General features: G+C 33.9%; 1 protein-coding gene across 3 annotated transcripts in view; it reads right to left on the minus strand.

Annotated features, from left to right (window-relative positions):
* Window positions 1-8107: 8107 nt before the first annotated feature.
* LOC137015005 (A disintegrin and metalloproteinase with thrombospondin motifs 20) overlaps window positions 8108-22423 on the minus strand; it is a 91356-nt gene continuing 77040 nt past the window's right edge. The window contains exons 29-38 of one of the 3 annotated variants that reach the window (XM_067379626.1): window positions 19537-19704; window positions 18021-18194; window positions 15584-15754; window positions 13989-14180; window positions 13794-13908; window positions 13531-13720; window positions 12310-12443; window positions 11995-12086; window positions 11215-11319; window positions 8108-10004 (exon numbers count right to left, since the gene is read on the minus strand). In XM_067379626.1, coding sequence (XP_067235727.1) covers window positions 9915-10004; window positions 11215-11319; window positions 11995-12086; window positions 12310-12443; window positions 13531-13720; window positions 13794-13908; window positions 13989-14180; window positions 15584-15754; window positions 18021-18194; window positions 19537-19704 — 1431 coding nt within the window. In that variant the 3' untranslated portion in view covers window positions 8108-9914. Of the gene's footprint in view, window positions 10005-11214; window positions 11320-11994; window positions 12087-12309; window positions 12444-13530; window positions 13721-13793; window positions 13909-13988; window positions 14181-15583; window positions 15755-18020; window positions 18195-19536; window positions 19705-20479; window positions 20556-22423 lie in introns of those variants that run through there. The other 2 variants (XM_067379627.1, XR_010893915.1) reach the window with 2 other exon arrangements.

The following is a 22423-nucleotide window of genomic DNA, read 5'->3' on the forward strand; positions in this document are numbered from 1 at the left end:
TCAAAATGTTTCAAAGTTTAAAAGGTCTAAATTTCATAATGTTTGAAAAAAAAAATCTACATTTTTATATGTTTTAAAGTTCAAAACAATGTTTGAAAATTTGAAATGTCAAAACACAGTTTCAAAATTTGAAAGTTAAAATAATACATTGAAAATAGTTTGAAAGTTCAAAAGGTCAAAAAGTCCTAACAACATTTAAAATTTTAAAAGTTCTACATTTCATAACGTTTAAAAATGTGAACATTCAAAACGAAAAGAACACCTGGACATTCAAAAGATAGTTTGAAAAAATTTTAAAGAAAGAAAGTTTGAAAATAAAAATGACACGGGACCTAAAATAAAGTCCTCTCAAAAGTTGATTTTAATATAATCAAACATTCAAGCACATGTCCATAAGTATTTGTAAAAAGGTTTGTCTCTGTCGTGTTAATAGTGAAGAAAGCTAGCGTGCAAGCGGTCGTAATGCCCTTTAATCTGTGGCACGGCTGGCATGAAGAGGGCAGCAGGTGGCACTAATGTGGCCTGGCGTTGAAAGTCTTTCACACACTCTCTGACCCCGCTGTGTCTCTTTGACCGTGAAAAGAGCCATGCGGTCAGTAAAGCCCTGAGCCCAGTGTCTGATCCAACACTTTCTATTGTTTCAAGTCATATCAGAGAAACAAACTGTCCACTGCATACACACAGCATTTTTTTCTAATTTGCTCAGTGTTTTTGGATGCAGATTTCACTGCTCACATCTGTATCTTACTGCTAAATGATCTGTTCAGTCGGAAGGGCTTCAGGCGAAAACAACGAAACAGCTGCTCTTCAATCATAGCATCAAAACTAACACTATTGTTCACAGGACTGTTTATATGGGCTTTAAGACAAAGATCCACATCAGTCTCAGCTGTTCTCTTCCTCACATGAGCTCTGTTATTTGATTTTTATGCTCACTTTGATCTGATTCAAGTACTTCTTTGACTTTAAATGTTAGAAAAAACACTGTTTTTACAAAACTTAAAAATATTTACATCGCATTACTATTATTAGTGTTCATTTTGAGGGTTAGTGATTTGTTCACACCCATAAAATTAGACTAAAGGGACTCTTTTCATGCCAGACTGGAATAAAATGCCTAGAAACACCCGTGCAACTACATAGCTACTCCCTAGCAACCACACAAAATAGTAAACACCTAGATCACCATAGCAAATCAACTGCATTGCATTGCAACTCCCTAGCAACTATGCAAAACATTCTAGCAAGCCCCTTGAACACTATATTAACTACATAGCTACTCCCTAGCAACCAACCAAAATACCCTTGTGGCCACCTGGAAAACCATAGTAACTGCATAGCAACTCCCTAACAACCACACAAAATACTCTAGCATACTCCTAGAACATCATAGCAACTCCCTAGCAAGTACCCATAATAACCTAGCAACTGCCTAGAACACACCATAGCAATGCAACTGCAGGGTAAGTCCCAAGCAACCATCCAATATACTGAAGCAATCACCTAAAACATCATAGCAACCCCCTAGCAAGCACCTAAAATACCCTAGCAACCACCTAGAACACACCATAGCAATGCAAATCCCTTTCAACCACCCAAAATACCCTAGTGAACACATATAACACCACTAAAATTACATAACAACTCACTAGCAACCACCCAAAAACCCTTGTAACCACCTAGAACATCATAGCAATGCAACTGCATAACTCATTATAGCAACCACCCAAAATACCCTAGTGAACACCTAGAACACCATAGTAATTGCATAGCAACCACCCAAAATACCCTAGTAACCACCTAGATCATTGCAATGCAACTGCATAACTCCGTAGCAATGACTCAAAATACCCAAGTGACCATTTAGAACACCATAGTAACTGCATAGTAACTCCCTAGCAACCATTCAGAATACCCTTGTAAACACCTAGAACACCATAGTAACTGCATAACAACTCCCTAGCAACCACTCCAAATACCCTAGTGAACACCTAAAACACCATAGTAACTGCATAGCAGCTCCCTAGCAATCACCCGAAATACCCTAGTAACCACCTAGATCATAGCAATGCAACTGCATAGCTCCCTAGCAACTACTCAAAATACCCGTGACCATTTAGAACACCATAGTAAATGCATAGCAACTCCCTAGCAACCATTTAGAATACCCAAGTGACCACTTAGATCAGCATAGTAACTGCATAGCAACTCCCTAGCAACCACTCAAAATACCCTAGTGAACACCTAGAACACCATAGTAACTGCATAGTAACTCCCTAGAAACCATTCAGAATACCCGTGTAAACAACTAGAACACCATAGTAACTGCATAACAACTCCCTAGCAACCACTCCAAATACCCTAGTGAACCCCTAAAACAACCTAGTAACTGCATAGCAGCTCCCTAGCAATCACCCGAAATACCCTAGTAACCACCTAGATCATAGCAATGTAACTGCATAGCTCCCTAGCAACGACTCAAAATACCCGTGGCCATTTAGAACACCATAGTAACTGCATAGCAACTCCTTAGCAACCATTTAGAATACCCAAGTGACCACTTAGATCACCATAGTAACTGCATAGCAACTCCCTAGCAACCACTCAAAATACCCTAGTGAACACCTAGAACACCATAGTAACTGCATAGCAACCACCCAAAATACCCTAGTAACCACCTAGATCATAGCAATGCAACTGCAAAGCTCCCTAGCAAGGACTCAAACTACCCAAGTGACCATTTAGAACACCATAGTAACTGCATAGCAACTCCCTAGCAACCACCCACATTTCCTTAATAACCTGATGATCAGATTTCTGAAGGTCCAATCGAGGTCTTGGTCTGGATTCCTCGAGCGTCAGCATTCTTCCTCCTGCTAGTGGCTATTAGAGAAAGAAATGGATTAGCGGAGGCGAGATCCGGGCAGCAGTTAATCCGCACATGAAAGCGCCTGATGTTCCCTACTAACGCTGTGTGACAGCAGCATAATGGCGCTCCATCGTGCTGAAACTAAACAAATCCGTGTCGTCTCTGCTCTGAATCCAGCCGTAGGTTGAGGGATGTGTGGGTGAAGCTTCTCTGCACCAAAACCACATATTTGTCTTGAAACGCGAAGGATTTGCACATCCTTATCAAAACTCCTGTGGTTAAATATGTTCTGTGTGAGCAGGAGGAATGTGCAGATGAGTCGAACGCTCGCCGCTCTGGACGATATATGATGCTTTTAAGATGGAGGATCGTTCAGAGTGTTTAAAGCTGGCACAGGTCTGGACGTGTGTTAGAAATGTTCTCCAGCTCCGTGTTTAGCACAGTTCAGATTAATTATCCAGGCCGAGTAAATATTCCTGCTCAGGTTTATGTCTTATGTACATTAATGCACATGTGCTCATTCGTCTGTCAGATCTGAGAACGGCGAGTTTAAAACATCAGGATACATTATGCCAGTGTGCTTTTGTTTTGTTTGAAAACTAGTCGGACACACAGCACTAAGCGGTAAGAGTTAAACCAAAGTGCTAAAAAAGTTTGGAAACATCCTTTACAATGAAAAGTTTCAACACAAATATGAAAACATCTTGTTAAATTACTTCAGAACAAAGAAAGCTGTGTTCTGATTGGTCTGTTGTGTTCTAACTAGGGCTGGGTATTGACACGATTTTTACGATTTACTATTCACATGCTTTCGATTCAATATCGATTATTTTGGATGTAGTATTTCAGTTATACTGTATACATGGCAAATTTTCTAGAGGAAAAAAATCTCTCAACTAATGCTGTAAACTAACATGAGAGTCAGCTGGTACTACTATAATAATATTGAAGGTTAAATTAATTTTTTTTATACAAACACTTAAATTACACTCAATGTTTTTATTATAAATAAAGTTTAGAATTACATAATCATATTTCTACTCCAATTCATGTTTTTGAAATATAAACATTTAAATTGCAGCTGTCAGAACTGATTTATTCAAACATGCATTAAATAAAGAAGAACATTATAATGAATATGTAACGGTGCATAGCTATATTTATCAGAATGCTGCTTTTGAATATGTTTTTCTGAGGTAAATGTGACGTTGCGTTCGAACCATGTCCAGTTTTGTACCATTCTGATGAAGTAAAAAATGACCGAAGAGCACCAGAAGGTTAGGATTAGGGCTGGGTATTGACACAATTTTCATGATTTGATTCAATTACTATTCACATGCTTTCCATTTGATTCGATGTCGATTATTTTGGATGCAGTATTTCAGTTTCAGCACATGGCAAATTTTCTATAGGAAAAAAATCTCTCAACTAATGCTGTAAACTACACATGAGAGTCAGTTTGTCCTACTATAATAATATTGAAGGTTAAATTAACTTATTTATATACAAACACTTAAATTACACTCAATGATGTTTTTATTATAAATAAAGTTTAGAATTACATATTCATATTTCTACTCCAATTCGTTTTTTTAAAATATAAACATTTAAATCGCGGCTGTCATAACTGATTTATTCAAACATGCATTAAATATTGAAGAACATTAAAAATTATAATGAATATGTAACGGTGCATAGCTATATTTATCAGAATGTTCACTTTTCTAGCTGACTAATGAGTTTATGGTCACTGAATGTGTTTTTCGGAGGTAAATGTGACATTGAAGTTGTTTTATTGACGTCTTTCCGAGGTTGAAGCACTGATTGAGCGATTACACGAGACATGATACGGATTTCAGTAAGTTGTACTGTATATTTTAACATACCTTCAGATGTTCATGTTTATTTCGCTGTAACTGGTATTAAAGCGGAGGAGAGGATGATCACATGCTTCTCTTTAACTGAGGCGCTAAAGCGATCCGTCACGCCACATTAAACAGCGGCAAAACGGTATTTATTTTTTGAATCTCACAATAAGATGGACGTCATTTGAAATCTGAGACTTTGCTTCATATCAAAAGTAACAAAAGATTATTGTGATTTATTGGATGGGAGGCGCTACATATTCTGTTCATTTATAAACTGAAAACAGACTAATCGATTCTTGGGATTTAAGAATCAATATCGGTTCGTAAAAATGAGTATCGATTAAAATCGAGAAATCAATATTTTTTACCCAGCGCTAGTTCTAACCTCAACTGTCAATCAATCAGTGATGCTGTAAAGCTGTGTTGAGTTCACTAAAGTAAAAAAAATATGTTAGATGTGATTAATCGATTTGAAAGCACTACATTCCACACAGTGCAGCGTGTGATGCTCCGCCTCCTCATTTACATGCATTTACATACAGCTACAGTTTGAGAAGATCAGGTGCTCAACACAGAGTTAACCGCGATAAAACAATTCTGAGTTGTTTGGATTATCTGTGTCCTCTGTGATCCTCGGACACCTCTGAGCGTCCGACACGACTCCATGAGGAAGAATGCATGTAAGAGGCTTTGATACCGTATCATGTGTTCAGGAAATTAAAATCAGAGGAAGGAGGGACGAACCGAATCAATGAGTCGGCCTTATCGACAGTGAGCTGAACAAATATTCCCATAATTGAATTTGAGTCGGTCCACAGCTGTTGGAGAGGGAGAATCTGTCCCGTGAAAACAACAGAGGTTAATAAAACAAAGTTACAGAGGAGACAGAAGTCTATCGCTGCTTTGTGTCTGATCTTCAAACTGAGCAAAAATAGACGAGAGCAAGAAACTTCTGTTATGAAGCACATTATAATGACACACAAACCCTTATTTATACCAGTTTAGGAGTTTGTCTCATGCATGAACTCGTCACTCTCCACTCTGCATTCCCATCATCCTTTGCTGTCCAGGTGCAAAATCTGAAATTTGGCCTGTTGACCCAAAATTCCAGGTGAAAGTCCCATCAGCCCCTGCTGCTCATATGTCAAGGAAAAATACATAAACATGGACATTATTTCATTCACAATAACCACAATTCCAGCATTAATGGCTCTTAAAAGCTCAAAATTGAGTTCTTCTGGTGCTTCAGTGTTTCTCAGGAGTGACTTAACTGTGTTGTGTCTCGATTCACCGCACACGTCCAGAGTAGAAACGGTGCTTTGACCTTCACTCCAGCTATGGCTTTGAAAGCTTTTGAAGATCATTATGATAGTTTGGATCTTTTGTGTGAGTTTAAAGGCTGTTTGAGTTTTGTGGCACATCAGGGTGAAGATGAGGGAAGAACAAAGCTGTTGTTTTGGCTAGAGGACGATTATCTGAACAGAAACATCAGCACATTAAAGGATTAGTCCACTTTCAAATAAATTTTTCCTGATAATTTACTCACCCCCATGTCATCCAAGATGTTCATGTCTTTCTTCAGTTGAAAAGAAATGAAGGTTTTTGATAAAAACATTCTCCTTATAGTGGACTTCAATGGAGTCCAAACAGTTGAAGGTCCAAATGTCAGTTTCAGTGCAGCTTCAAAGAGCTTTAAATGATACCAGACGAGGAATAAGAGTCTAATCTAGAGAAACCATCGCTCATTTTCTAAAAAAAAAAATGTAAATGTATATGATTTATATAAACAAATGATCGCCTTCCAAGTGGTTCTGCCAAAACCGCACTTTCGTATTCTTCAAAAAGCTTACGCTGTATGTCCTACGCCTTCCCTATTCTACTTATGGAACGAATGCAGCGTTTTTTTTTTAACATCATTGGATGACATGGAGGAGAGTAAATTATCAGGAAAAGTTTATTTGAAAGTGAACTAATCCTTTAATCCCATCATGTCTGTGTGGTCTCAGCGGAGCTCAACATGTACTGGAAAACAAGACCAAAATACTGAGGAAGAAAATCTTTCTTTCTCTCTTTCTTTTTTTTTTTTGCAGTGTTGAAAAGGTTGAAATTTGACCAAAAAAAATGTAAAATTAAAATTTAACATTAAAATAAAAAAATAAAAAAACATTTAAAAGGTCCCGCCCCCAAACTCACGTGATTGGTTGAGTCCGACTGGCCGCCAAAACAAACGGTTTTATTTGAAAGCGTCAGTCAATCTACCTGCTTTCAAAACACTGCTTCATGAAGCTTCGGACATTATGAATCTTTTGTGTCGAATCATGATTCGGATCGCTGATTCATAACGCTCCGAAGCTTCCTGAAGCAGTGTTTTGAAATCGTCCATCACTATATAAGTCGTTATTTTGTTATTTTTTTGGCGCACCAAAAATATTCTGGTGGCTTTATAATATTAATATTGAACCACTGTACTCACATGAACTGATTTAAATATGTTTTTAGTACCTTTATGGATCATTGCTGGCTATGCAGGCCTCACTGAGCCATCGGAATATCTTAATTTGTGTTCCGAAGATGAATGAAGGTCTTACGGGTGTGAAACGACATGAGGGAGAGTAATTAATGACAGAATTTTCAATTTTGGGTGAACTAACCCTTTCAGTATTTGTACAGAACATACATTAATTTTACTGAAATATCTTGAGGTTTCTTAGGAGAGTATTAAAATATTGTGTATGGAAAGAAAATAAACTTGTGAATAACAGCCGCTGCTGACTAGAAGAGTTTTCCCGCGCGTGATTGATGACGCTTCACCTTGTCAAAGGAAGGGTTATGGATCGCGGCAAACAGACGTAAATTATTTCCGTATGCTCAGCACCAGAGTCTGGACATGTTCTCATGTTTTGTGCTGCTGACATTCATTCTCTCCCTCTCTCTGGAGTGAGAAAGAATGAGAAAATGAGTTCGCATCATCATGTGACGTGAGAGCGCGCGGTTTATCACAGCAACACCGACCTCTGCTGGCCGCTGGCGTTACTGCATGAGAAATTAATATCAAAATAGTCTTGTATTTAAAATTCTTGTTTCATTTTGTTGAATGACAGGTGTAATAAAAGTATAAAATGTCCATATACTTACAGAATACCGCTGTTATGTTGGTTTCTCATCAAATGTAGATGCAAAAAGTGATTTTTACCTTTGCTGGTTAACATCAGTCGACTCTGAGAAACTGCAGATTATATTGCCAAAATACATTTTCATACTTTTAGGTGAAATCTTATGCAACAATTTTCCAATAAAAAACATCCATACCAACCAAAAATCAACACATTTCCTTTTATTATGACGATCAGCATTAGTACAGTGCTGTAGATCCATTACATCAATACAATCTCAATTACATTTTTACTGTAGCACCAAAGATGATGATTTCATTATAAAAACACTGGATACTGTATTAAACTCTTTGGGCAACAAGTGGAAAACAAGCCTCGTTTTTCATTCCACAGAGATGCAAAACGTCTGATGTTCACACTTCAAGTATGAATATTAAAAATACACATTTCACAAAGCTGAACTGTTAATATACAGGTGTAAATGTCGACACGACTCTTGGCACATAGTGCATCATATATAGTCCTTTAATTTCTGATACAGACCTTATATAGTTCAGTTGTCTATCAACACAATGATAGTCAAAGGTTCGTTAGCTGCTCATAGATGATCCGTTATACTGTAGGTTAACCTAAAACAGGCTCGATAAGCTTCAAACTCAATATCCTTCAAGTTATATATAATCATACATTAAGCGTAATCAAGCAGACTTTGGTTGAAAGCGGAAAATCTCTTCAAGAAACATCTGATTAGTTCAAATTATTTATTCTACCGCGACTAATATATTTACATACAGTAAAGGACCATTAGTGAAGCGTCCAGGTTAAAATATCTCTAAAAATAACCATCCTGCTGATGGTTAAAAGTCGTTTCAGTAGTAAAATCAGCACCATTACACTGTAAACCTCTTGTTAATGACAAAAGAAAATGATCGATATTTATAATACGATTTCTTGTCATAAGAATATGACGTATGTACATTGAATTACAGAATAAATATTGTCAAACATAAATAATGTACAAACACATGATTATGAGAGGTAGGGTTATGCCATTTTAATTTGATCTACTTGAATCTTCCCTTCTAATAAAACTGGAGTGATGCTCGTCTGAACAAAGTACTTAATCTAGTCCGTTTAAATCCATTTTATGTGTCAAATAATTGCATTTTGTGACATGATATCTGTTTTACAGTTTAGCCGGTCTCTTGTCAACTTGTCAACTAACCCAGCGAACCACCTAAGGCTGGTTTTATTTCAGCATGAATTTTAATTATTGCTTCATATTGTTCTGTTTTAATCAGATTAGTAACCGTATAAAAAGCAAAAGCACATGCTTGATCAAACTGCCTTTAGCACCGTAAATGATGTCTGTATAATATTAAATATTAAAAACTATCATATATTAAACAGACTAGTTTGCAAGGACAATTATTTACATTTTCAGACATTTTACATTAAAGACAATCGTCAAGATAAAGAGATTTCAGTAGCGCTGCAGTGTTTTCTGTCCTTTTCTAGATTGTCATGACCAATTATAAACATTCAAATATACAAAACATTCAATTATTTATGTTTTCATATCAAGCTGTTTGCTGTCGTCAGGGTCTTTTGCACTTAAACATCTAAAACTCGTTAACGGTGTGTTTTTTACATGCAGTATTTCATGGACAAACAGCAGATATTCTGCATTATGAAATATTTTGAAATTGTTAAATAAATCCCTTTACGTCAAACACTGCCCGAACCAGGGATTTGACCGTTTGCTACAACTAAAAATAAAAATACACCCTCATACACTGTTGTTGCAACCAAATGATCACAATTTCATTTGGTTCAACGGGATCTTGTCTGACCAGACCGATCATGCATCAACTCTTCCATTAAAATACAAATCCATTCTGCTTCCTGATTCTTGGAGAGACTCACTTATTTGGTTCTCGTTACTTTCGTTAAGAGAAAGTGCTGAAGCGGGACGTCGAAAAGGTTTCTGATGGCTTACCGTAGCTGCCAGACGTTAAAGAGAGACTTTCTGAAGCGTTCTGTTCAAAGTCATGGACGTTTTTCTTACTGGATTTTGACAAAAAGGCCCGTATGAGGGTGAGGAAGACACTTCCCACAGAAACCGCCACAGCGGCCGTAGATTCTGGTGCCGTCCTTCGCAAGACGAGGGAAAGAAACAATAAAATAAAGATGATTAAATCAACGTGTACAATAATAATAAATAAATATAGCTGCAAGCAGCAATTACAGGGCCAAGCATAAAGAAGGCATGATGATTATGCAAGCATAGATAGCTTCAGAACAACTGCAACAATGAGTAACTAAAGACATTTTTATATGATTTATTCAAAATGGCTGAAAAATCACAAATGCAATCACTTGTAATATTATTAAACTGTGTATCACGTTTGACCAGTAGGTGGCACAATTACGAAACTGATGTTGTAAATCAGCTTGGCGCCATGCCATCAAATTTGTTTATGTGTTATTTGAGAACAGTTTGGTCAATCAAGAAGCTTTTAATATTTTTTTTGCTGACATTGTCTGGAGATGATCTAAGACGAATTTGGTGGAAATCGGACAAACATGTAACAGTCATACAACATTTTATGACAAAATTCGAAATGGTCAATGTGAAAATTTGGCCAATTAGGATTAATTGGGTATTTTTCAACTTGGTGTATTGCACTGAATCAAAAGTGGCCGGTTTTATGATTTTTGGGCAAACTGTTCAGAAGTTATTAGCAAAAATAGCAATTTTCCATTTCTCCTCACCAGTAGGTGGCACTGTGCTGAAATTCTGCACGTTGCCTCAGGTCATGATTGTGGTGACATGTACCAATGTTCATCTCAATATGCTAAAGCGTTCCAGAGATACGACCTTTCATCCATTCTGACGTGCTCTTCATTGAATTCGTTTGCGTGTTTTTCAAGAACGATTTGGTTTATCAAAAATCTATTAATACATTTTTGGCAGCATGGTCTGACAATGATCTGTGCCAATTTTGGTGAAAATCGGACAAATTGTCTAGAAGGAGCTTGAAAAAGTTTTTTTTTTTTTTTGAAAATTCAAAATGGCGAAAAAACTAAATGTCAAAATTTTCGGCATAAAATTAAGTGCAACTTCAGACAGTTGGTGGCGCTAGAGGGATTGAGTTAGAGACTTCAAATTTGCTGTGGTTAATGTTGGGATTGTCCTCTATCTGTATGCCAAATTTCATTATTTTCCCGCCAGCGGATCTGTGGGGTGCCATGACTCCCAGAGCGGAAGAAGGAAGAATAATAAGAACACTAACAATAACAAACAGTGTTTATGACCCTGCTGTGCTTGACCTGTAATATTAATGGCAGGAGGCGTCCTCACCTCTGAGCGGTGAACTTTGAGCGTGACGTAGTTGCCTTGAGAAACCCATTTCGTGGATTCTGCGACCTTCAGTCCGGTTCCACTGAGATTTATACTAAACTGACCCTGACCAATCAGAGAAAGAGAGACAATCAAAACAAACTGACCATTTAACTTCCGTAATGAATAAAATAATAAATTAATAAAATAATTAATTATTTAATGCTTTCCATCTAGAACCAGCCCAACAAGCTTAGACTGGCTAAGCTTTCTCTCAGAAGGGTTTATTCAGCAAGGATGCATTAAACTGACCAAAAGTGATAGTAAAGACATTTAAATTCTATTTCAAGTAAATGCTGTTCTTTTTATTCCTCAAAGAATCCTGGAAAATAAAATGTATGACAGTTTAAACATTGATAATATTGATAAAAACAACTGTTTTCAACATTGATAATAATCATAAATGTTTCTTAAGCAGCAAATCATCATATCAGAATGATTTCTGAAGGATCATGTGACACTGAAGACTGGAGTAATGATGCTGAAAATTCAGCTTTGATCACAGGAATAAATTACACTTTACTGTATATTCACATAGTAAACAGCTGATTTACATTTACAATTTACATTTCATAATTTTTACTGCGTTTTTTAAATAAATTGAAATAAAATCATCCAGAAGAGACTTCTTTCAAAAACATTAAAAATCATACTTTCAAACATTAGTGTACTTCCTCTTCCACACATTAGCTCTTGATTTCTGATTTGTGTGATTTTGGTCTCGGTCGTGTAATGACGTACCTGAGGACATTTAGCGGCGCTGTAACAGTCTCCTGCGGACGCAAACGGGACGGAGCGACCAAACAGAGTCTGACTGAACTTCACATCAGTCGCTGAAACACAATTACACACAATCAGATCAAATTCAACACTTTACAATAATGAACAAAACAGCATTCATTACTCTTAATGTTCATTTCCACATGTATTAGTTAATATTATTTAATGCACAGCAGACTAACATAAACAAGTGTATTTATATCAACTAACATTAGCACAGATTCATAATGCTGTAAATATATATTGCATATTTTTTAATCAATGTTGAGGACTCACTGATGATGCGCATCGTGGACAGATCGAGCCGCACCCGCTGGAAGACGGTGTAACCGGCCGCGGCGTAATCGTTCCTGCACGCGCAGTCCTGCCGCCGACTGCCGTTATACGGACATTCAAAGGGGTTCTGGAGCCTGGAAATAAATGTGGGATGATGTGAGTTTCCCACGTATGAATCGAGACATTGATTATACAGAACTGGTCAACAGTTTGGAATTATTAACATTTTTAATGAGTCTCTTCTGCTCACCAAGACTGCATTTATTTGATCAAAAATACAGTAAAAACAGTGAGATATTATTCATCTGTTTTCTATGTGAATATATAGTAAAGTGTAATTTATTCCTGTGATCAAAGCTGAATTTTCAGCATCATTACTCCAGTCTTCAGAGTCACATGATCCTTCAGAAATCATTCTAATATGATGATTCGATGCTCTGTTATTATTCATTATTATAACAAAATTGTATTCATATATATGAATAAAATTTTGTATTATGCATGATTTTATTATTCATTATTTTGATTAGTTTTAATTAAAATAAAATAAACAATATAATTAATAACAATAATAATAATAATAATATAATGTGAATGAAATTAAACTTAATAATCTCAATAATGAATAAATACTTAAAAATATATATAATGAATAAATACTATTTATTCATTATTTTGATTACGTTTAATTAAAAAATAATCACTATATATAGTAATTATATATTATGAACATAAATACTGTATATAATACTATATATAATATTTATAATTCATTATTATTATTATAAAATAAATTAAAATTAATTTTAAGTTAAAATCAAGTTTAACTATTTAAAAATGATTAAAAGTAATATATATATATATTATAATATTAATAATATTAATAAATATTTAAAATAAAAATTATTATACATTATTTTGATTATTAGTTATAACTAAAATAAAAGAATCACTATAATTAATGATAATGGCGATTTATATATATCTATATATAATGAATTATTTTTATTATAATTTTTTCTTTTAATTGTAATTATAAAAATAATACATTCTATTTAATTTATTCATGTATGAATTAGTTTATTATAATAATTTCAAAAACATCAGAAAACCCTAATGATTCCAAACTTTTGATCAGTAGTATAAATATATTAATATTTAGTTTCCATTAAAAGGAGTGTTTGTCTCAGTATTGCAGTGTATTATACATCATGTGTTCACCTGTATCCGTACACCTCGGAGTAGTTCTCCGTCTGTCCGCTGCGCAGCGTCACGTACTCTCTGGGGAAGCTGCTCTGCATCTCGGCACAGTAAACGCGGAGGATCTTGGAGCGGACTCTGATGTGATGTTCTCCGTCCGTCCTGACGCCTCCCTTCACCTGGAGCTGCCGGCAGCTGGCGTGGAGCTCACCTGATCAGGAAACACACACATGAGCTCGACGTGTCGGCGCGGGCGTGAAGCCTGTCGCTCGGCTCACACTCACAGTCCGTCCGTCTGCAGGTGGCGCTGGACTCCGGCTGGCTGGACGGCGAGCAGGTCTCAGGCGAGGGACACTCCACCGTCCTCCGCATGACTCCAGCGCCGCACGTCTGAGAGCACTGAAGACCAGAGCACAGATCAGTCCACATCACAGCATCAGTACAGACAGAACAGACGCTCGTCTCTCAATCTCACGCACCTCGCTCCACGGACCCACGCTCCAGACCGCAGGAGACGGGCAGGCGGAGAGCCGGCAGGGCCTGCTGTCGGCCGGAGGGCGCTCGCTGCATTCGGAGGGCGACGCCGCGTGAGAATACGACTGCAGGTCAGAGGTCACGGCAGAGCAGCGAACCGCCCGCCGCTGGAGTCCAGAACCGCAGCTCACCGAACACTGAACACACCAATCACCTCATGAGCTCATATTCCTCATCTAGCGCTTATAATGCGTACATGTGTGAATGTTTTACAACACTAATGCTTTTAGAATTATTTTTATTACTATTATTTTTTTAAATAATTGTATTAATTTACTAATTAATTATTATTATTTTTAAATTGCAGCAGCAAGTAAAAGGATTTCATTATTTATTTATTTATTTATTTATTTGAATTGCAGCATCATCATTTTATTTTTTTACTTTACATATATATATCACATAAACTTTTAATATAACATATATATATATATATTAGGAATTTGAACAGCAAGTGAAGCTATTTATATATTGGAGACACGTGAAAAAAATAATTATTGTATATAAATATTGTAACAAATATTTATTTATTATTATTTATTTATTAATATTTTATATTTATTTATTTATTTATTTATTGGAGACATGTGAAAAAAAATCATTATTGTAACAAATATTTATTACTATTATTTATTTATTAATGTTTTATATTTATTTATTTATTTGTTTATTGGAGATACATGAAAAAAATCATTATTGTAACAAATATTTATAATTATTATTATTTATTTATTAATGTTTTATATTTATTTATTTATTTATTTATATTTTATGTGAATTGGTAAAAGTACATTAATTCATTTATTCATTTTTTATTTATTATTTTTATATGAATCTGAACAGCAAGTGAAGGATTTTTTATTTTTTTATTGTGAAGTGAAGAAATTGTTATTTTAACATTTATTTATAATTTTATTTATTTGTTTTTTAATGCAAATTGAAGCAGAAAGTGAATGAATTTCATTTTTTTTTATAGGAATTTAAAAAACAAGTGAAGAAACGTAATTGTTTGTTTATTGTTTATATGCATTATTTATTTACATTTATGTGAATTGGCACAACAAGTAAATTAATTCATTTATGTATGTATTTTATTTTTTATATATGAATTTGAACAGCAAGTGAAGGGATTTAATTATTATTAATTATTATTAATTATATTTATTTATTATTTTATTTATTTAATTATGTGAAGGAACAGCAAGCAAATAAATTGTTATTATAACATTGCATTTTACATGCAATTTATTTGTTTTCATGTGAATTGAAGCAGCAAGTGAAGAAATTCATTTTTTATTTATTTTAGTTTTACATTTTTATAGAAATTTGAACAGAAAGTGAAGGAATTTATTTATTTTACTTATTTTCATAAATTTATTTAATGTGAATTAGAGCAGAAACTGTAGGAAAGTGTCCATCATACGTCAATATTTTTGATCACTTCATAATTCCCACACTTCCCTTTCATAGTTCATGACTGTATGTCAAAACCATACTAAAGCATGAGGAGGCGTGTCCAAACTGTGATTGACAGGCATACCTGACTCCATGCTGCAGTGACCCAGACGTACCGGCAGGTGGCGCTGTGACACGGCTCGTGTGTGTGGGGTTTGGTAGAGGCGTCACACATGAGTTCAGAAACCACCTTCATCCCTCCGTCCTGACAAAACACCGACCGGGACCTCACGCCCCGTCCACAGGTGGCGTTACACTGGACACACACACACACACACACACACACACACACACACACACACACACACACACACACACACACACACACACACAGAACATTAAACTGACACAGCACAAACTCTCTGAACATCCTTTTCTGAGTAATTCCCATATAAATCTGTGGTTGTGGATGTAGTTGCGAGATGCTCCAGACGAGGGCGCTGCTGCACCATTACAGCTCATGTTCAGGAAACATGTTTAAGGTCAAAGGTTAGGAGAGACAGAGGACACAAATCAAGCAGATTACATTTGAGATGACAGAAACCATAAACAGCAGAAACATCAGAGCATGTGTTTGATATCTGGAGCTTTAGAGGAGCGATGAAAGACGTGGTGACGTGCTTCTCCTCTGAAGTCTGAGCTGTTGTTCTGCCATCTATCATCTGGAGATGATCTTATCATCACACAAACCCTCACATCACCTCCAGACCACGATCACCGAAACAAAGACCAGCAACAATATGCAAAAACCCTAAAGCTCCTAAAACAGGCTTTGTTTTCTTTATGCTGATTTTTACAATATGTTTCTTGTGATTTTGGGCTGAAGTGGGTCGATTCTTGGTATTCTTCATCTTCTCGTCACTGACATTTTCACTCACTGAATTCTGAACTAGAAAAACTCAAATAATATATATTTTTTTATATCAATATATTCATATATTGTTTCTAGTATTTTACAGAAAAAAAGTTAAAATGTTATTGCACTTTTTGCACTTTATTGCACTTTTTTCAGCTTTATCTTACTTTACTTCCTTCCTGTTTTTAAAGAGGAGGACGGATCATTTTTTAAAGAAAAGTATCTTTTATATTATGTGTTTAAAACAAAATATAATACAATAACTTGACTTCTTATAGGCCTTTTTATAAAATAATATTTTATTATTGGTATTTTCTTCTATAACACACTCTAATAATCTTTGTTTTATTCACAACTCTGAATTTTTTATTATTTTTTTTTACAGTGTATTCTGTATATTTGTATATATTTCTCTTTTAATGATCTAATATTTAAATACATAATGAATTAATGAAATAAAACAAGGATGATTGGAGTAAGAAAATACTATTTCAGTCTTTCTACTTAAAATTATCTTATGTATTAGAAGTGTGTTCATTTATTATTAATAATAATAAAATAAATTATAGATTATGACTTATTAGCATTTTCTGAATAAAATTATCTTATGTTCAGTGAAAGTACAAGTTCATTTACTACTAATAAAAAATTAAATTAAATTAAACAAAATAAAATGAATAGATTACAGCTTTCTTTGATTGTGATGTATGACTTATTATTAGCATTTTTTCTAAGTTTATTTATTAATAACACACACACACACACATATATATATATATATATATATATATATATATATATAAAATATTAAAATAAAGTAAAAACACAATTTCATTTTTATTTATTAATAATAAATATTTATAATAAGTTATATAATAATTAAATAATAATATATTAAAAATAAAATTAACATTTATTTTTGTATAAAAGTATTTCATGTTTATTTATTAATAATATTATATATATATATATATATATATATATATATATATATATATATATATATATATATATACTGTATATATATAATAAAATAATAATAATAATAATAATTTATTATTTATTTTTCTTTAATAATTTTAATTTTGTATACAATTATAAAGTAATATGAACATATACTTTTCTATATTAAATAAGAACTGTTCATTTATTATTAATAAAATAAAATAGACTATAGCTTGAATTAGCTCTGACTTATGACATATTACCATTTTTTGTATAATAGTATATTGTGTACAGTAAAAGTACTATAAATTAATTTACTAATAATACAAATTAAATTAAACAAAATAAATTAAAATAAAGAGACTTTCAGGTTTCTCTGATTGTGATGTATGACTATTAGCTTTTTTGTATAAAAATATTTTAAGTATAAGTACTATTTGTTATATATATATATATATATATATATTGTTATATATATATATATATATATATATATATATATATATATATATATATATATATATATATATATATATATAGTACATATATATTAAAAATATACAACAAAATAAACAAAACAAAACAAAATAAACCGTCTCTCAGCAGGTCAGGCTGGTTTGTGTCTGTTTCTCCAGCTCTGCATCAGCCCATCATCATCATGAGTGTGAGGTGTGTGTAACCGTGACCGAGCAGCAAACACGCTTCTCCATGTGTTACTCACGTCCTGCCACCCGTGTGCCGTCCAGCTGTGCGTCTGACATCCGGTGTGGAAGCAGGACCGGAGCGGGACGGGACGCGCACGCATGTCACACATGTCATCCCGGACGCGACCTCTGCCCTTTAACCTGCAGAAGACCTCACGGGACTGAACGCCAGCGCCGCAGCTCACCGAACACTGCACACACACACACACACACGAGCTGATTATTACAGTCAGTGAGTGAGCAGCGGCTGGAGCGGAGCGGGACGTCTGTATTACAGCTCTGCTGGTGTGAGGGTGTCACACTCGCCCCTGTTCAGATATAAAACATGTCTTTCTGCTGATTTCACGCTCTGGGCAGGCATGTGAGAGGAGATGATTGCTTCCAGAGGGGAATGATGGGGATCATGACGCGGTTTGGGGGATAAACTGGGGCAAGAGATGGCCTGGACGTCCCACGTGATCCAACACACCACAGCCAATCAGAACACTGGGTGGATTTACTACATTAATCAGAATAGCCACATATTGTTTCTAGTATTTTACTGGAAAAAGTATGTTATTTATAAAATGTGTGTTTTCAAAAGGGGAAAAAATATGTTTTATGGGAGAATGTGTTCATTTACTAATAATACCATAAAAAAATAAAAATAAATAAATAACATAAAAAATAATATACACTAACTTATTGGCATTTTTTGTATAAAAGTATTGTATGTTCTTTTACTATACTACTATTACTGATAAATAATAGAAAATAAAATAAATACAGTAAGATGTGAATTATAATATTTAAGAATTATATACAATAATTTATGATGTATGTTGGCATTTTACATATAAAAGTATCTTTATGTAGGAGTACTGTGTATATTTACTACAAATAACATAACAGAATAAAAAAATATATGAAATAAAATAAAATAAAAATATATAAAATAAAATAAAATAACAAAATAAAATAGCATAACATAACAAAAAAATATATAAAATTAAATAATAAACTAACATAACATAACAACAAAATAAATAATATATAAAAAATAAAATAACATAAAATAAAAATGTATAAAATAAAATAACAAAATAAAATAAAATAGCATAACATAAAATAAAAATATATAAAATAAAATAAAAAAATAAAATAACAACATAACAAAATAAAAATATATAAAATAAAATAACAAAATAAAATAACATAACATAACAAAATAAAAAAAATAAAATAACAAAATAAAATAGCATAACTTAACAAAATAAAAGTATATAAAATAAAATAAAATAACAAAATAAAATAAAATAACAACATAACATCACAAAATAATACAAAAATAAAAAAATATAAAATAAGATATGATAAAATGTAAAATAAAATACAAAATAAAACTTATGACTTATTTTTGGCATTACTTGAATAAAAGTATCTTAGGAATATTGTGTGTTCATTTACTTATAAAATAAATAAATAAAACAAAATATAATAAAAAATAAAAATAAAAGAAAAAAACTATAAAATATAATTCTCTGATTGACGCACCGCTCTCCACTGATTGGCTCTCCAGCCGGGGCAGGGTCCCGCCCTACAGGCCTTCTGTGTTCTGGGCGGGTTCAGATGAGCACAGCTCTCGTCCTCGATCTGGGTCTGATTCTGGTCGACACACACAATCTGTCGCTCTTTGATTCCCTTCCCACAGGACACCGAACACTACAGAGACAGAGAGAGATGTGGGATGAGAACGTGTCACACCAACACTCCAACAACAGCGCTAGTGGCGTGCCACAATTCATATTTCATTAATTCATGTCTTTCCAGAGCTATTTATTATTTTTTTTCAAAGGATGCGAACCACAAGCCACCGTGTTCTGCAAGCGGTTGGCTTAAATTCAAACCAGAACGGACAAAGCCGAGAGAAAACCATCGACAGACATCTGGAAGCAATAATGCAGAAGATTCTCTAGAGAAACAGAGGAGAGGCGTCCACATCCGCTCATGAGACAGTACACGATTCAGTCTGTTAAAATAAATAAATTAAATAAAAAATTAAATAAAAAAATTAAATAAAAAATAAATAAATAGAATAAAATAGTAAAATAAAAAAATGATAAAATAGTACAATAGAAAATAAAATAGTAAAATAAAAAAATAAAAAATAGTAAAATAAAAAAATAAAATAAAATAGTAAAATAAGAAATAAAATTGTAAAATAAAAAAATAAAATAAAATAGTAAAATAAGAAATAAAATTGTAAAATAAAATAAAAAATAGTAAAAAAATAGTAAAGTAAAAAAATAAAATTAAATAGTAAAATAAAAAAAGTAATAAAAAAATAAAATAGTAAAATAGTAAAATAAAATGAAATAGTAAAATTAAAAAAAAAATAGTAAAATAAAAAAATAATAATAAAATAGTAAAAAAAAAAAAAAAAAAAAAAAATTAAATAGGTTAAATAAAAAAAGATAAATTACATGTATCTACACACCTAGTTCTGTCATGAAACTCCAGATGGCACAGGCTGATAGGTCCTTAACTCAATTTGGCAGCAAATACTTTGTTATCTACATAGGGTTAAAGGTTAAAGTGAAATAATCATTCGTGCTGTGAACTAGGTTATCATTTTAGCCGCATTACTCGACTGACACTGATTTATTTCCAATAATTCGTCACAGTAGCCCATGCATACATCGTCATAGGCCACTAGAGCTAAGCCATACTTCACAATTTAAAAAATGCAATTATCAATAACAATATTATAACATAATACATTTTTTTTTTAATTTTAATAATAGCAATGATAATAATAAGGGGTAAATGTGTTTGCTTTTTTAAATCTGTTAACCTTCACAAGGATGCCGACGCACTGAAGCTTCTTTGTTTAAATGAGCTCAAATTTACCTTGACAAACTATACATCATTAAAAAGACTCAAGCTTCAATTTCTGTCTCTGATTTACTCTCAGAATCTTATAGTGACCATAATTTATTAATATGCGCCGGGATTCGATACCTTTTCTTTGAAATATGAGTGTCAGCCTCATCCATTGAGAAAAAAAACTCCTGTAAGATTGTCATGAAAATGCTTGACAAAACAACATCCCTCAGGGCGTTTGGCTCAAAACCATGAACATTTGGAGAAATACTATGAATTCGGACATACTACTCTGTTTGCATACTGTTTTCGCATAACAGATAGTAGAGAAGCATTCGAGAGTGAGAGACTTCCAGAGATTACTATAACATGCAGATAGACACTTTTGAAGACGCGATTGTGACGATATATATGATTTATCTGTGTTTTTCATGCCATGTTGGGTATTTTCATAATAATAAATTATATTTATAATGCAATGCTAATCAACACAGTTTTTCTCATTGTGCAGAATACCATAAAAATATATATTTTCTGTCAGATTTTGTTTATCCGAAGCCACATCACATCACAGAAGGTTATTTAAAACACTTGACTTGACAGATATATAAGCTGGATCTGCTTCAGCTTCCTGTTTGGACTACAGTAAAAGATCCCAGTATCTGTTACTACATTTGATCTTCACGGAGAATAAAAGAAACAGGTTTGAGCAGCTCTAAAGAGCATCCAGACACACACACACACACACACACACACACACACACACACACACACACACACACACACACACACACACACACACACACACACACACACACACACACACACACACACACACACACACACACACACATCATAAACAAGGTCATTACAGAGGTATTTTAAACACAGGGCTGGAGTTTGCCAGCAGCACAACACATCAAAGAACACACAGATAAGTGAGCGACCATCAGATACACACACACACACACACACACACACACACACACACACTAATGGGGTCGGACAAACCACTCCTCAAAAATCCTAAAGGAAAAGAGGAGGAGAAACAGGGACGAGGAGAGACGACTGTGAACGCTCACGTCTGAAGGTAGTTAGGAGCTAGTCAGCTTTACTAGAACACACAACTGAAGGACGATCTTCATCTTCATCTGAGGACGGAAGAGAGGAGAAAACAGGAGAGGAGAAACTGAGGTGGGTCTGATGGGACAGAAAGATGAAGGTGTTGAGTGTTAAAATAGACGCTGCATGATTCAGACCATCACATCTAATGCATGAATGTGTGTTTGATTCTCATAATCTGACTTTACTGAGCTTCAATTACGTTTATTTCTGAGACGGATAATACAAGGAAACACGAGTGAATCTCACAAAACATGTTCAGGTCATAATTCAGTTAAATAATTACAAAAATACTGTTAATATCTGTGAGTGAATCTCTCTGAAAGCTTTATCAACACTGAATCAGTTCATTTGTTCAGAAAGGCAACAAAAATGAGCTCGTCAGGCGTATCGACCGAAATATGTTAGACTGTTTATTGCTCGAACACCAAAAAAT

This window comes from Chanodichthys erythropterus, chromosome 24 (genome assembly GCF_024489055.1).
Source record: "Chanodichthys erythropterus isolate Z2021 chromosome 24, ASM2448905v1, whole genome shotgun sequence".
Classification (NCBI taxonomy): Eukaryota; Metazoa; Chordata; class Actinopteri; order Cypriniformes; family Xenocyprididae; genus Chanodichthys; species Chanodichthys erythropterus.